At 39.0% G+C, this 13,901-nt stretch overlaps 1 protein-coding gene across 5 annotated transcripts in view; it reads left to right on the top strand.

The window, feature by feature from the left end:
• ARHGAP6 (Rho GTPase activating protein 6) overlaps window positions 1-13,901 on the top strand; it is a 348,770-nt gene that overhangs the window by 300,925 nt on the left and 33,944 nt on the right. For all 5 annotated transcript variants that reach the window (XM_061627098.1, XM_061627099.1, XM_061627101.1 and 2 more), the window contains one exon: window positions 6,122-6,193. In XM_061627098.1, the coding sequence (XP_061483082.1) occupies window positions 6,122-6,193 (72 nt within the window). The remainder of the gene's footprint in view (window positions 1-6,121; window positions 6,194-13,901) is intronic.

The raw sequence follows: 13,901 nt of genomic DNA, 5'->3' as shown, positions 1-13,901 counted from the left end.
AGCAGTTCATAACCCTGAGGTTTTAATTTTTATCTTTATTTTTAAGAGAACAGTTCTGGCTTTTGAGAATGGTAAAGAAATACTTTAGACATTATGTCCTAATGTTTCAAACTAGAATGAAACTGCAAATAATTACACATTCATTCAATTTTCAAATCTCAGCTTTTTTACACATCTAATTATTTTGAACATTTGGCAACTATCCGGTATGCAATAGATGCCATGCTGTGAAGTTACTTTGCAGTGATACCACATCCTAAATCTCCTAAGAATGTCTACATTTTTAAAAGGTACCACAAAGTCAACGATTATTTTTAATATTTGATGCAGATAGTGATTATATGTAAATAGTATACAAATTGATCATTATACAGTAATGAGAAAGGATGTATACTATAGTCAGCATGGATTTTTCTCATTCTGCAGTGTTAAATTGAAAATACCCCATGCCATTCTGATGCTTCCCATAAGATCATTTCAAAACAAAATCTTATAAAACCTTTAGTCCTGAACTCAGAAACGCTTGCTTAACAACCCTTAAAATTTTAATGGCGATACACAAAACAGAGAAAATAGAGAATTCAAAGTATAAAACATGAGGAAAAAATCCAGACTCCTGTTGGTCTTTACTCTCAGTGGTCTCCTAATATGTCGAAATTAATTAAAAATCAGCCATGTTCACAGAGTACCTGTTACTGATCTTGTCCCATACGCTGACCTTCATCTTCTGCAGTTTAAACGTTTAAAAAAATGCCTGACTGGTTTTTAATTAATTTAAGAAATGTAGCATTGAACTCAATGATAAGGCCAGGCATGTTTAGTAAGAACCAGCTGTCAGTATTCTAAAAGCCAGACTCCCAGCTGTTAGGCTTGCCTAATCGGGGCCACACCCACACCAGATCTTTATTTCACTTTAGATATTCATGGCTTCTCCCAAAGAATCCTGGGAAGTGTAGTTTGTGAAGGGAGCTGAGAGGCGACTGTTATTCCCCTGACACAGCTCCAGTGGCCAGAGTGGTTTAACAGTCAGCCACTCTGATTGAAGCTTTGTGAGGGGAACAGGGCCTCTCCTAGCAACTCTCAGCACCCTTCACTAACTACACTTCCCAGGATTCCTTGGGAGAAGCCATGTGTGTTTATAGTGACATAAAAGTCTGATGTGGATGTGGCCAGGGACAGCTTTGGTTTAAATTTGGGTAGGAGGCTACATGTGCCTGCTGTAGAATAAAAACATGGGGGTACCCTGACAAAGAATGAAACTGTTCACAGTGTTTTCCTTTTGGAAAGGAAAGGGGTTTCCCCTCTGCCCAGTGGCCACACATCCAATCTCCTTCCTTCCCCCTCCCTTCCTCCTCCCCTCCCTGCCCCTCCCCGCCCCTCCCCCAGGTCAGTTTCACCTATTCTAAGCACGATCGCACAGGAGTAAATCCCACTGAACTCAAAAAGCATGCAAATGACCAAACCTGTCCTCCCTCCTATTCCCTCCCCGTCCCCTTCTCTCCCCCTTCCTTCACCCCTCCCTCCTCCTCCTCCAGTCCCCTTCTCCTTCCTCCCCTCTACCCTCCCCTTCCTCCCCCATTGTCAGTTTTTCTTCCAAGCTACACAGGAAGTGGATTGGATTGTGAAAGACCAACCCAACTTGTGTTTGCATTTTTAGAAATTTGTAGAGCAGTACAATATCTCAAAGAGAAGGTCAGGTCTCCTGCTCCCCTGGTGCATTCACGGTAGTTGCCCAATTTCCCTGCTTTTTAAAGTTTGATAGAAATATCTGGTGGCTAAGTTCGTTCTTAAACTGCAAGATTTTTTGCCTATTAGTGGACATAATTCAGTTTATAACAAGTTTGACAAATAGCTCTTTTTGCCAAACAATAATTTGGCTCTTGAGTAGACACCTCTCCCCCCCCCCAAAAAAAAGAAACCCTAAACTCCCTTGATTTCAGCTCTTGGTCTCCAAATCTCAACTAAAATCCAAGAACTACTAAGTCTTTGTTACCAGGCAACTTTGTTTTACCAAATATTTATAAAATGGTGTTTTGAGTGGTGGAGATGGACCACCAGTACACAATGACATGAGTAAACTGTGTTGCAGCAAAGTTCTAGGGCTCTTGTAGCAATGCTTAGTGCTGAGAGTCATGGTTCAGCACTAGAGTTTGGACTCTGAGAAAACAGGCTGGTCAATAACCTTTTTTTTAATGGCTCAGGTCTTTTTCTTGATGCAGCCATTTTTTGTAATGTCAGGTCTGCTAGAGCTGAAAGTTTTGTGTCAAACCAGGCTCTGTATACTTGTATTAAATGTACTCAAAATCCATTCAAACATTTGTTCCACGTACTTCCTGATAGTGCTGTGCTGAAATTTTATTCCATATTTTTCTCCCACTTTACATCAATTAATGAGAAAAGAAATTATATTTTAATATTATCAAAGATTAGAGAAAATTTCAGTAATATTCTCATAGGCTGGGTACAATGTTTTGTTGTGCCTACTTTATGGTGGCTAAGAAAAGTTTATGAGTTGCCTTTCTTATCTTTCCATAAATCTGCCAAGGTCCTGAGTTGGGGAATGTTTCCCCCCCCCATCTCGAGCCCCTTTCCTGCGTACACACCTTATTTCTGCTTAGCACAGGCACCCTGGAAGGCTGAATTGTGTGAAAAATAAAATTGTGTTGAAAAAAATACCTTTTTGTGGCAAACAATTTACAAAAATGTGACAGGAAGTTATAGCAGCCCACCACTGACTTCAACTGATGCAAGAAGAAACTTGTAAGCCATGCTGCAGAAGTCTTAGTTTACAGTGTCTTCAAGCAGTCTTTCCTAACCTTTGGGTGCCCCATGTGTTGCTGGACTACAGTTCCCATAATTCCTGACCATTGGCCATGCTGGCTGGGACTGATGGGAGTTGTACTCTAGCAACATCTAGGGACCCAAAGGTTGGGAAAAGCTGCCTTAAAGAAAGATGTGGAAACTTATATTATGAGGTGGCAATAGACAGGACCAGGGCTGGGGATGTGGGGGGAGGCACCATCCCCTAATATTTTTCTGTTCCTTAATATTTTTTTTAAAAAAATAATTAAAAAATTTATATACATCTTTTTTACCCTCCCTCATTTTTGAGTGTCCCCCCCACAGACACACACACACTGAACTTTGAGTCTGGCTATGGGCCTGGCAATAGATGTTACAATAAACAAGTTTACTTGGCAGCTAATGGTGGTTAGGTTTGCTTTTTAAAGTTGTATGTGCTTAAAGTACTTTTAACATATTATTTATTCATTTTACAAACAGATACTTTGCTCATTTCAGTACATTTGTTCTGTCCAGTCCATCTCTATTGCAGGACAAGAATAATACGTCCATTTTCATATACATACACATGTTTTGATTGATTATAGGTAGAAAAATGGAAAGTTATGGTGGTACAGAATCATGGGACTAACACAGAAATCATAGCGAAAAGCAGTTAAAAAACTCATAATTTAAGCAGAAGTGAAGCTGATCTAGCAAATAGGCAGCTTGTCTTACGCAATCTGCAGTTGAGGGGTTGATTCAGAGTGTTGCTCTGGATCAAGCACAGATACAGAGAGAAGAAGGCTGTAACCTGCCAATGTGATGGGGCATAGCTTTCTACCATGTACCATGTTTGGTTTGGCCATTTGAGCCATGTGAAGGTAGGAAGAAGGCTTGTGCTGTGTTGCATTGTCAGGCAGCATCCTGCTGTTTAGCAGCACATGAGACTGATTTGATCTGAATAGTAGTCTGGGCCGAGTGTGAAAAGGAAGTCTATTGCCTTAAGAGATGTTGTACAGCTTAGGTGCTTCTTCAGAAAATAGTGAGAGACCCTAGGAATGAATCCTGGACAGAAAGTTTAACCCCGAACAATTCTGGCAACTCACAGCAATGAGATTTTTACAAGGCATTTACAATGTTTAGAATTTAATTCCTAAACTAAGGGGCAGAGCTAGAAGCATCAATCTTTAATGTACAAGTATGAACATTGAAATTGACATCTAGTGCACAGCATCCTGTTTCATATGCCAGTGAAAGTCATTTTCAGTTGTTGAGAGCAGATTGTAGCACACTTATGTCTTTCTCTTTTATCTTTAACCTAAAGAGTAAATACCTTTTTGGTTTTTAAGTCAGGACAGAGCAAGATGTTGTTGCAGGAGTGAAGAAATACAGCAGTTGGTGCAGAACCTTTAATAATGGGTAACTGGTGTGATAGTGCTTGAGCAACAATCCTTAGTATAAAAACAGAGGTGTTCAGGGCTTTTTTTTGACACAGTAATCACTGGTACAGAGTACTAACACCTTTTTTTACAACTCCTTATGTGCTGACACCCACAATACTTTTCCCAAGAAATGAGTACTGGCAACTCTTCTTTTTTTTTAATCAAAAAAGCACTGGGGATGTTATAAATGTGTCCCTGTTTATATCTGGGTATGTTTGTTTATCTAATCTTGTCGCACCTTAAAGATAAACTAATTTATCGTGACATAACTTTTAGCAAACTGTATCTATTTCAAATTAAGTGCATTAAGTGTTATCCTCATTTGGTGAATTATATCTAATCTATATTGGTATGCATACTTTATAGTTTATTTTTATTAATACAAATTTGTATACTGCTGATTAAAAACAAACACTCCTCAAAGTGGTGAATAATATAAAATCAAATGTCATAGAAATACAGTAAAACATTAGAATAATGTTCAAAATTCAGTGGTACCTGGCTGTGTCATACAGAACCAGGTAATGGAATTCAGGCCCAGCTTTGGCCCTGAGATTACCTTGGTTGCCCTGTATGATGATCTTTGTCAAGAGACAAACAGGAGAACATGATGCACATATAGCCCTTAGCCATTCATACTGACATCCCTCTTCCCCCCCAACCCCCTTTATAGAAAACATAATTATATATGACTACAGTCAGGCCCAAAAGGTTTTGGTCTCACTTAAAACTTTTGGTCCCACTTAAAATTCTTCGTTGTGACAGAACACGGCTAACCATTTGGAATATCACAATCCCTCCCCATTTGCCCCACCCATTAGGAAGAGAAGGCATAGGGTGCTTTCACTTGTAACAGATATAGTGTGGCTGCAGAATAGCAAGAAAATATTGGTAACCACTCTGAGACATCCTTGCAGTGTGAAGGAGCAACAACAAGATCAACCTTCGTGGCTCACTAGCAGAGGAAAAAACCCTAGGACATGGGTGGCTTTGTTGACTTCAAAGGCTAAACAGTTTGATGCTGATGTTGTCTGTAATTCCCTGAAATCCTTGAATGGGGTTGCTTTGAGGAGCAGAAATCAGACAGTGGCTGATCTCTGGGTAGCCTAGGAACCAAGCTGAGTTTGCCTTAAAAGGGTGATGATGGTATCTGCATTGTAACTAATCTTTGTTCCTGTTGTAGGTAAATTATGTTAATAAAACTTGCGCCCGATGATGTCAATGTGTTCATGTCTTTATTTAGGTATAGGCGTATTGGGCATTTGTGTATCTTTATATCCTGAAGATCTGAAGCAGCTAACAATTTAATAAAGAAAAATCTCAGTATAACATTTAGGCAGATTAAAGATCTGAGATATAAATAGTTTTTGCAGATATTTTAAGATATTTTTCTGTTTTTATTATGAGTTTTAATTTGTTCTTATTGTTTGTATTTTTTAACATTTTATGTACACCGCTTAGAAATCATGAATATTAAGTGCTATATATAAACCTGAAATAATAAAAATTACCCACATGACTAAACGTTCATGCACATACATATACACACACTCAAATTCAGCCCAAACAAATGTGTTAATGCTTTTGAAAGAAATGTTGATCAGTTTCTCCAAATGTATGGCAAAATAATACTTCACATATGTATATTCTTAGGCAAAGATTCATTCTGCTTTAAGAAGTGTGATCTAATACCCCCTTCTAGGATTAAATATCAGTGTCCTTGGGTGTTATCACAAGTTGAAGGGTTTGTAAGTTTATAAGTAGTGAATTGTATGTATTTTATTTTAATCTATATGTTATTGGGGGGTGGGAGTAGTAGTTTTAGTTCAATGTCAGTTCTGCTTGTCTTAGCACTTCTTTCTCCTTAAAATGTAATACATGTATTTTATTTATAGATGGACAAAAGAGGAAGAAATCATTACGAAAGAAACTGGATTCCCTTGGAAAGGAAAAAAACAAAGATAAAGGTACAGTAAAGTATATATATAAACTATAGGATTAATTTTGAACTCTGAACTTTAATATTGCTGTTTTTATTCCAGTGCTTTTGATGTAATTCATTGGCAAAGCAATCAAAACCCACTTTGTGCAACTTTGAGGGCAGGAGTTGGAATGAACAGACGTATCCCTCTGACCAGCCTCCAGCTGGCTGCCACTCACAGAGTGATGCCAGTGTTACTCCAGCATGGACCTCCCTCTTCTGCCAGCCAAATGAGTGGACAGAAATATTGTTGGGGATCCCTGCCAGCAGAAACCACCAGAATAGGGTGTTCTGAGGTTGCGGAGGGGCAGAGTTGGTCAAAGTCTTTTGGGTCCCAGTATGACATTGGGCCTGATTCAGCCCAATCACACCAGTTCCAGGCTGGCCCTACCGCTCCATTCAGTAGTGGCTGAAGTTAGGATTGCCCCCTAAAGCAAGTGAGGGAGTTCAAAATGACTTAATGGCTTTTAAAGTGCAATATTGCATCAACCTAGTAATGACAAAAGAAATAGGTAAAATAAACTTTTTTCCATCCCCACTTGTATCCCGCTTTCAGAAAGCCAGACAAGCTATTCCCAGCAATTGGAGAAAAATAATGAAAAATTGATTTCCATTTGATGGTCATCCTGGCATTCATCCTCTGTAGTAAAGTTAGATGGCATTGTATATTGGGAGTTACGTATCTTATTGTCATATTTTCATTATAGCTAAGGAGAAGAGTTCTCTGTCTTGAGAAAGTGAAACAAATCTGTGTAACAATAAAATGAGAGCTATGAAGTTCCAGCATGAATCTAACATAATTATATTTGTATTGGCTAGTTGCACTTGGCTGACATGCTCAGTACAGTTAAAATGAGTTGAGAGCAATATTAGTTTTAAGTTGAAAGAATGAGGCATCAAAAGAGTGTGTTCTTCAGGATTGGCCATAGATCAGTAGGTGTTCCAAGTGAGGTGCATCTTCAGCAGCCACTTCCATTTGTTCAGTTTTTGAATGCCTCATTTTTACTTACATCTTTGCCCATTTTATGACTTTGATATGTGAATCTTTATCATGATTTATCTCTGACATATAAGATGATATATTTGCATCCATGTATCTGATCACCATCACTTGCTCACACACCATTGCTTGAATGGGTATTGATAATGCAAATTGTCCTGTGAGTTTTTCTTAAACAGTGAGCATTTAGACAACACTGACTATGCAAAACAATTTTTGCAGCTTTACAAATAAAGATGAACTGTTTGTAATATTTTTTTCAGCTATTGAATGGGTAGTTGAGAAGATAGGTTGTGAGAAGCGCCCTAGACAGTCTCCTTTTAAATCTGTCTCTTAGTGTTCTTGATGCCAAGTCTTTCTCCATTTTTTTTGGGGGGGGTATCAAAAAGACTCAAAAATGTTATTAATTACAGTACATCATCTTCAGGGTTAATTTTGAAAATTTGTGGCCTCAGGCAGCACTTTGTTGTTTGTCTAGCTCAGGTGGGTTTGGGAGAATGAATTTGCTTACTACCTTTTTGTGACTGCTTGCCTATAATATGTTCTTGTTGTTAATATTTGTTACCCAACCTTCATCCAAAGGTCTCAGGGCAGATATGCACTCTTGAAAGTATATGCAATCTTAAAAGTATAACTAATATTACATTCCAATCTTTACTTCAATAACTCTCATTTCCTAAGCTAACATGAGCTACCTTAAAGAGGAATTAGTGGGAGATGTATGACCTCTCTCCTGACGCAAGCTTGTGTGGTTCACAATATAAAGTGACAGCAGGCTTTAAAGATAAGGTAAATTAAATTAAACTTTAGTTTATATTCCACCTTTCCACTAAGGGAATTTGTGTTCAAGGCAGCTTGCAATATACGAAGTAAACAATAACAGCATTTTTTAAAAAAATAAGCATTTCAAAGCACATCCATGTTCTAATCATGTCTCAGTAACAATGTAGAAAAAAAATTCAACAACTGAAACAAACCAAAAACTCTGCATAGATATCAAAGTTCACGACTATAAAGGCACCATGACAATTAGCCCAGTTTCAGTTTATTATTATTACAGGCAACCAAATACAGGTTTTAGCCAGATAAAATACTAATATACAGAGGCAGTATCTAAAAACTTTAACAGTGGTATCTAAACCTGTAACCAAAATTATAAAAATTATAACATTATAGCAACATTTGAAAGTAAAACTCAGGTCGCGAGGCAAACTTGTCTAATCTGAGCAGCTTTCACGGCACATTTGGCTGTGCTGACCATTACAGATCTATCTGGGCTGGTCAACAAATATTTGATCTTCTCTATATCACTAGAGGAGGAGGAAGTTGCCACTAGAAATTTCTCCAAGTATTTCTTCCTTAGTGTCTCGTACAGTTTACAATGTAACATATAGTGGATGGTATCCTCTACCTTATGACTACTGCAAATACAGATGCGCTGATCTCTAAGAATTCTCTTGTATCTTCCTTCAAGGAAGTTGGTTTTCATTGTCTGAAAGTGCAATGCAGTAAATGCCTTGCGGAGAAAAGGTGGATTTAATTCAGACAGTTATTTCTCTTCCTCATGATGCTCTTTAATAAGGGGAAAGGTAATGGAGAATCTAGATGAACTAATAGCATCCATATGGTTCTTTGCAAAGAAATCTTGGAGATGCCTTTTGATATTACATCGGCTGGACAGGATTCCTGCAGCAATAAGTGACTCTATAGATTAAGGCCATATTTCTGTAGCAATAATTTGCCGTTAGCTAGCCAAGTATTTTGAATAGGTAAATGTAGCTGCTCTGTTATACACAATTTGACCAGTTCATTTGAAGAGTAGTTCAGTTTTAAAAGGTAATAAAAATGGCCCTAAGAATAAAAAATAAAATTGGCATTGCGCCCACTTCTGCTCGAAGATAGGCTGCAGGCGTTCCTGATGGAAGACCCAATACAATACGTATAAAACTGTTTTGGACAGATTCCAGTTGGTCTGGTTCAGGAATACCCCAAGTTCTGTCCCGTATACCATCTGTGGGGTGACCTTGGCAGTAAAAACTCTTAAGGCTGGTATAACAGGGCTCCCTCCCATGACTTTTGCAAATTTCAACACAGACTGTATTGAGCTTTGAGCTTTTAACTTATTGGCCTGCCAGTGATTATTCCATGAACCATTATATGCAAAGCAGATCCCCAGATAATTAAATCTGTAGACCTGTTCTAGTAAATGACCAACCATTTGTGTTTAGCTGGGCGTTTGCCAAAAACCATAACTTCGGTCTTGGTATAGTTCACACTTAGGTGTTCTTTCACACATATGTCCCCAAACATTTTCAATAATCTCCTCATACCAATCTGGGTCTGGGAAAGAAGGACCACGTCGTCAGCGTATAACAAAATGTTTCGTTTCTGTGAACCAAGAGCTACTGGAAAGTTGGATTTATCAGCTAATTGATCTATGATGTCATTCACGTATATATTAAACAGCAGGGGTGCTAATAAGCAACCTTGTCTCACTCCTTTAGTTGAAGCAATTACCCCTGACAGCTGACCTTCTCTACCTACCCTGACTCGAAGCTTGGTATCTGTATAGAGGTTCCTTATCAAAATCAGAAGATGTTCATCCATTCCAAGTCTCCATAATTTTCTCCAAAGAATCTCTCTATCCTGTCAAAAGCAGACATCAGATCAACAAAGGCTGCAAAGAGATATTTCCTAGGGGCTGCTGCGTATTTTCTCTCAAATGGTTTTGAACAAAACATTGATCTATAGTTGACTTCCCATGACGGAAGCCAGCTTGTTCATCCCCAATAATATTGTTGCTGTCTACCCAGGTTTCAATCTTATCCAATAAATAACGTGCATATAGTTTAGAGGATACGTCCAAAAGACTGATTGGACGATAGTTGGCTGGGAGAGATTTATCTCCTTTTTTAAAAATTGGGACCACAATACTTTGGTCCCATCCCTGGGGCAGTCTGCCAGAGGTATTTACATAAGTAAAGAGTTTTGCTAATACTGGAGCCCACCAATTTGGATTATCCAGAAACATCTCAGGGGGTAGCATATCTTCCCCAGGGGCTTTATGTCTGCGCAGGTGAGATATTAGACTTTTCACCTCAGAAGTAGTTACTGGGGGCCAAGCAGGGGTATCTTTAATATCAGGAATTTGAATGGGTGGAAACGTTCTCATTAAAATTAAATCAGAATTAAAATTAAAAAGTTGATTAAAATGGTTCTCCCAGGATTTAGGGAGGATGAAATAATCCAGGCCGTATTTCTTCTCCTTGAGCTTGGAAGCCACCAGGTTCCAAAACTTTTTAGAGTCTTTGGAAGTTGCAGCCTTTTCAATTTCTGACCACATTAAAGCATAAAAGGCAGCTTGTTTATGTTTCAGCAGCTTCCTATAGCAACGTCGCTTCTCAATCCATGCTTTCCTCATTGGGGAGGTAGCATTAAGACTAGCATGCCTGTATGTCATATGGAGATCTCGTCTTGCCTGTCTACAATCTGCATTAAACCACTTCATAGATCGGGGGTTTGGCTTATAAGGCAAATTATTTGAGCAGAGACTACCCACTTGTTGCACAATATCTGAGTAAACTGATAGTGGATCATCGATCTCTGTTCCCATAAATCTATTTCTGAGGGACAGCAACTCTTTGTTAAAGAGAGCCTCCTCTACTTTTAATTGGATCTCAGGAACCCACCTCAGACTTCGCCTCCCTTGGAAAATATAGGGAGGTTCATAACCCAGACCTTTTGAGGCTTCTTGGAAGTCTGCCAGTTCCATGCACAACGGCTGATGATCGCTCACCAGTTGAGTTCCCACAACAAAATTCTTTACATAGGGAGCACATTCATAATTACATAAAAAATAATCTATAACACTCCCTCCCCTAAGGGAGGAGTATATAAAGTTCCCTGCTGCCTTACCATGCCTGATACCATTGCAGATAAACAGTCTAAATTTGTAAATTAACTTAAACAAGTGGGTACCTGCAGAATTGATTCGTTTATCCATGGATTAGCCCAGTAATGGAAGTTTTCAGAAAACCAGCAAATTGGTTTGACAACCCACTTCATACTGAAGGAATTATTTTTAGGTCTAATTTCTCTGAAGGTGTGATCTCAATTTAATTAGTCCTTCAGCTATCACAGTCTAGGTTCATGAGGGTTGACTTAGCCAGTTTGACAGAACTATCAAACACCAGAAATAAATTAAAAGTTTCTTGTTAAAAAAGCAAATGTAATACAGAATTAGAAGGCTTGAAGATTAACAGCAGTAGATCTATGTGTATGTTTACTTACACAACACAGAGCATCTTGGAATGATGGAACTCCACATGAAAACATTTTTCCCCCTGGAGATGGGACCTCTCAGATTCTGAAGAGAAGACCCCGATAGTTTCCCCGGCACCTAAATAAATATCCTTTCTTCTAACTATTTTATTGGTCCAGCACAAGTACACATGTCACCTATGACACCAGTTACATGTTCTCATGTGGGTTTATTGCTCATGTTCAGGAGTGATCTTACTTCCCTGTTCTGTGGTTGGTATGTGACCCTACTGTAATACGTTAAGACTCATCTCCATCTAACTATTGCCAGTATATATGTATAGGTAGGTTTAGCCCATGTTTTTCCACTCATCATACCAGGATGTTGCCAGCTATCTAGTTTATTTTGGGTTCCTGTTCCTTTCTCGCTTATGCTTTTAAGCATAGAAGTAGCACGTAGCAAGATTCAACTTTTTCTCTTGCAAGCAAACACTTAGCCATTTTTACACAGAATCCCTTGATCAAATCTAGTCAGAAAATAGCTTGATTAAAAATAATCAGGCTCAAGTTCTCCTACAATACCCAGGTTGCCCCCTAACTTTCACCTGTGGCAGTCTCTCGCAGTGTGCCCTGCCCCCCAATTAGGAATGTTCTTGGAGTGTTTCTCCTTTTCAGCACTAAATGGGATGGCACCCTTGCCATCTGTTTTTTGGCAGACAGTGTGTGTCTCTCCCCTTGTAGTTCCTTCCAGCAACAGCTTCTTGAACTTTCCCAGAGCAGAGTGGGGCAAGGCGGATGGAACTACCAAGCCCTTGATAGCAGCCAAACTGTGTGTGTCCCCCACATACCCGCTCATACAACATGAGATAGACTAATATGTGGGGGGTATATTAATGGAGAGGTTCCTAATTGATAATAATCACTTATTCAGGCTTTGGATGATCTAGGTTATTTTAAAGTTTATTTTATTCATTGTTTGTATTTGTATCATTCGTTTTGGCCTTCCAAATGGCTCCTAAGACAGTTAACAAAATACAACAAAATGAATGACACAACAATAAAACAACTGTCACAAAATGATAATGTCACCTAAAATCACTAGCACAGATAGCAAGGTAGTTACAAACAGCAGCAGCAAGATAATGTAGTCAGCCAGAGCAAGGTACCACTGAGATGACTGTATTTATGTCCCTCTTTCCCGTCCTATCAACATACTATAGCAGTCCATGTCATATTGAAAACCACCTTGAAATTGAGGGCATGTTACACATCTTGTCTTCAGGCTTCTCTGAGATTTTTCCATTGATAACATCTCTCAGACCACCAACATTTGCTTTGAGAATCTGTCCCAAAGTGGTTATTGGAGTGAATGTGCTGTCAGTGAAACTGTTTGTATATGCTTTGAATGTGTGTGAAACTAGAAGAAACTTGAAAAATGGTTTCCCTTCCAAGCAGATTATGCCGTCATTTTTCTTTGTGGGATATCTCCTTTGTGCAGTACACGTTATGCCCAGTCACTTAAATAAACGACTCAGTATTGTTCCTCTCTGTGAGGATGTGAGTACACTGCAGTGACTTGATTCATGGTCAACCCACGCTGTCCCAAACAACATTCATAGCCAACCCCCGACCCCCCACCCTTCCCCTTTATGCTTGACAGCTAGTTGAAAAATGTTTTGTTCAGTGCTCGTTCAGTTGTGTTTTTTAACAAGCATTTCAGAAGTTTATTTTATAAAATGAATACCTTCCATTGCCAGGCAACTTGTCCAAAACAAACATTCTGCTCAGTACAACACAGCACGTGTAGGCGTCCTTGCACAGATGTGTCTTGAGTGTTCTCATTCACAATGGCTTTCTCCTAATTCTGCCTGCCTGCAAGCACAGATTTGTAGCTGTTTTGCTTTTTATGCTAAGCCTCTGGTTTAGTTTTTGGGGACTAGTAAGGATACAGTAAATGACAAAAGGAGGAAGAGGAGACTGCAGGATTCCTAGATTATGTTTCATAAGCCCTACTGAGGCATGGTTTTATGCAGAGAAACAAACAGAAGCTCATAAACTGTTCTCCTGTGTTAAGCAAGGGTCTTTTAAATAACTAGTGATTGAGATGATTTCAGAGGTATTGTTGGCTTAAGGTTGTCACACTGACACATTGTCCTCATTTACATGGACTAAGAATCCCTAGGTATTTGAACATACACCTGTGCTGGCCATTGTGAGCCATGCACAAGTCACATTGTGTTTCTATTGGGAACTTGAGACTTTGTCCATGCCCACCAGAGATAACTGCCGTCCTACTGTTGACATTGGGGCTATGGAATCTGTGGTCCTCCAACTCTTATGTCCCACTCACATCAGCCCCAGCCAGCATGGCCATTGGTAAGGAATTATTGGAACCTTGAATCTAACAACATCTGGAGAGCCACAGGACCCCCAT

Source organism: Rhineura floridana, chromosome 5 (assembly GCF_030035675.1).
Source record: "Rhineura floridana isolate rRhiFlo1 chromosome 5, rRhiFlo1.hap2, whole genome shotgun sequence".
In the NCBI taxonomy this organism is placed as follows: Eukaryota; Metazoa; Chordata; class Lepidosauria; order Squamata; family Rhineuridae; genus Rhineura; species Rhineura floridana.
The sequence above is the reverse complement of the archived record's forward strand: the minus strand, read 5'-3'. Positions and strand labels throughout refer to the sequence as shown.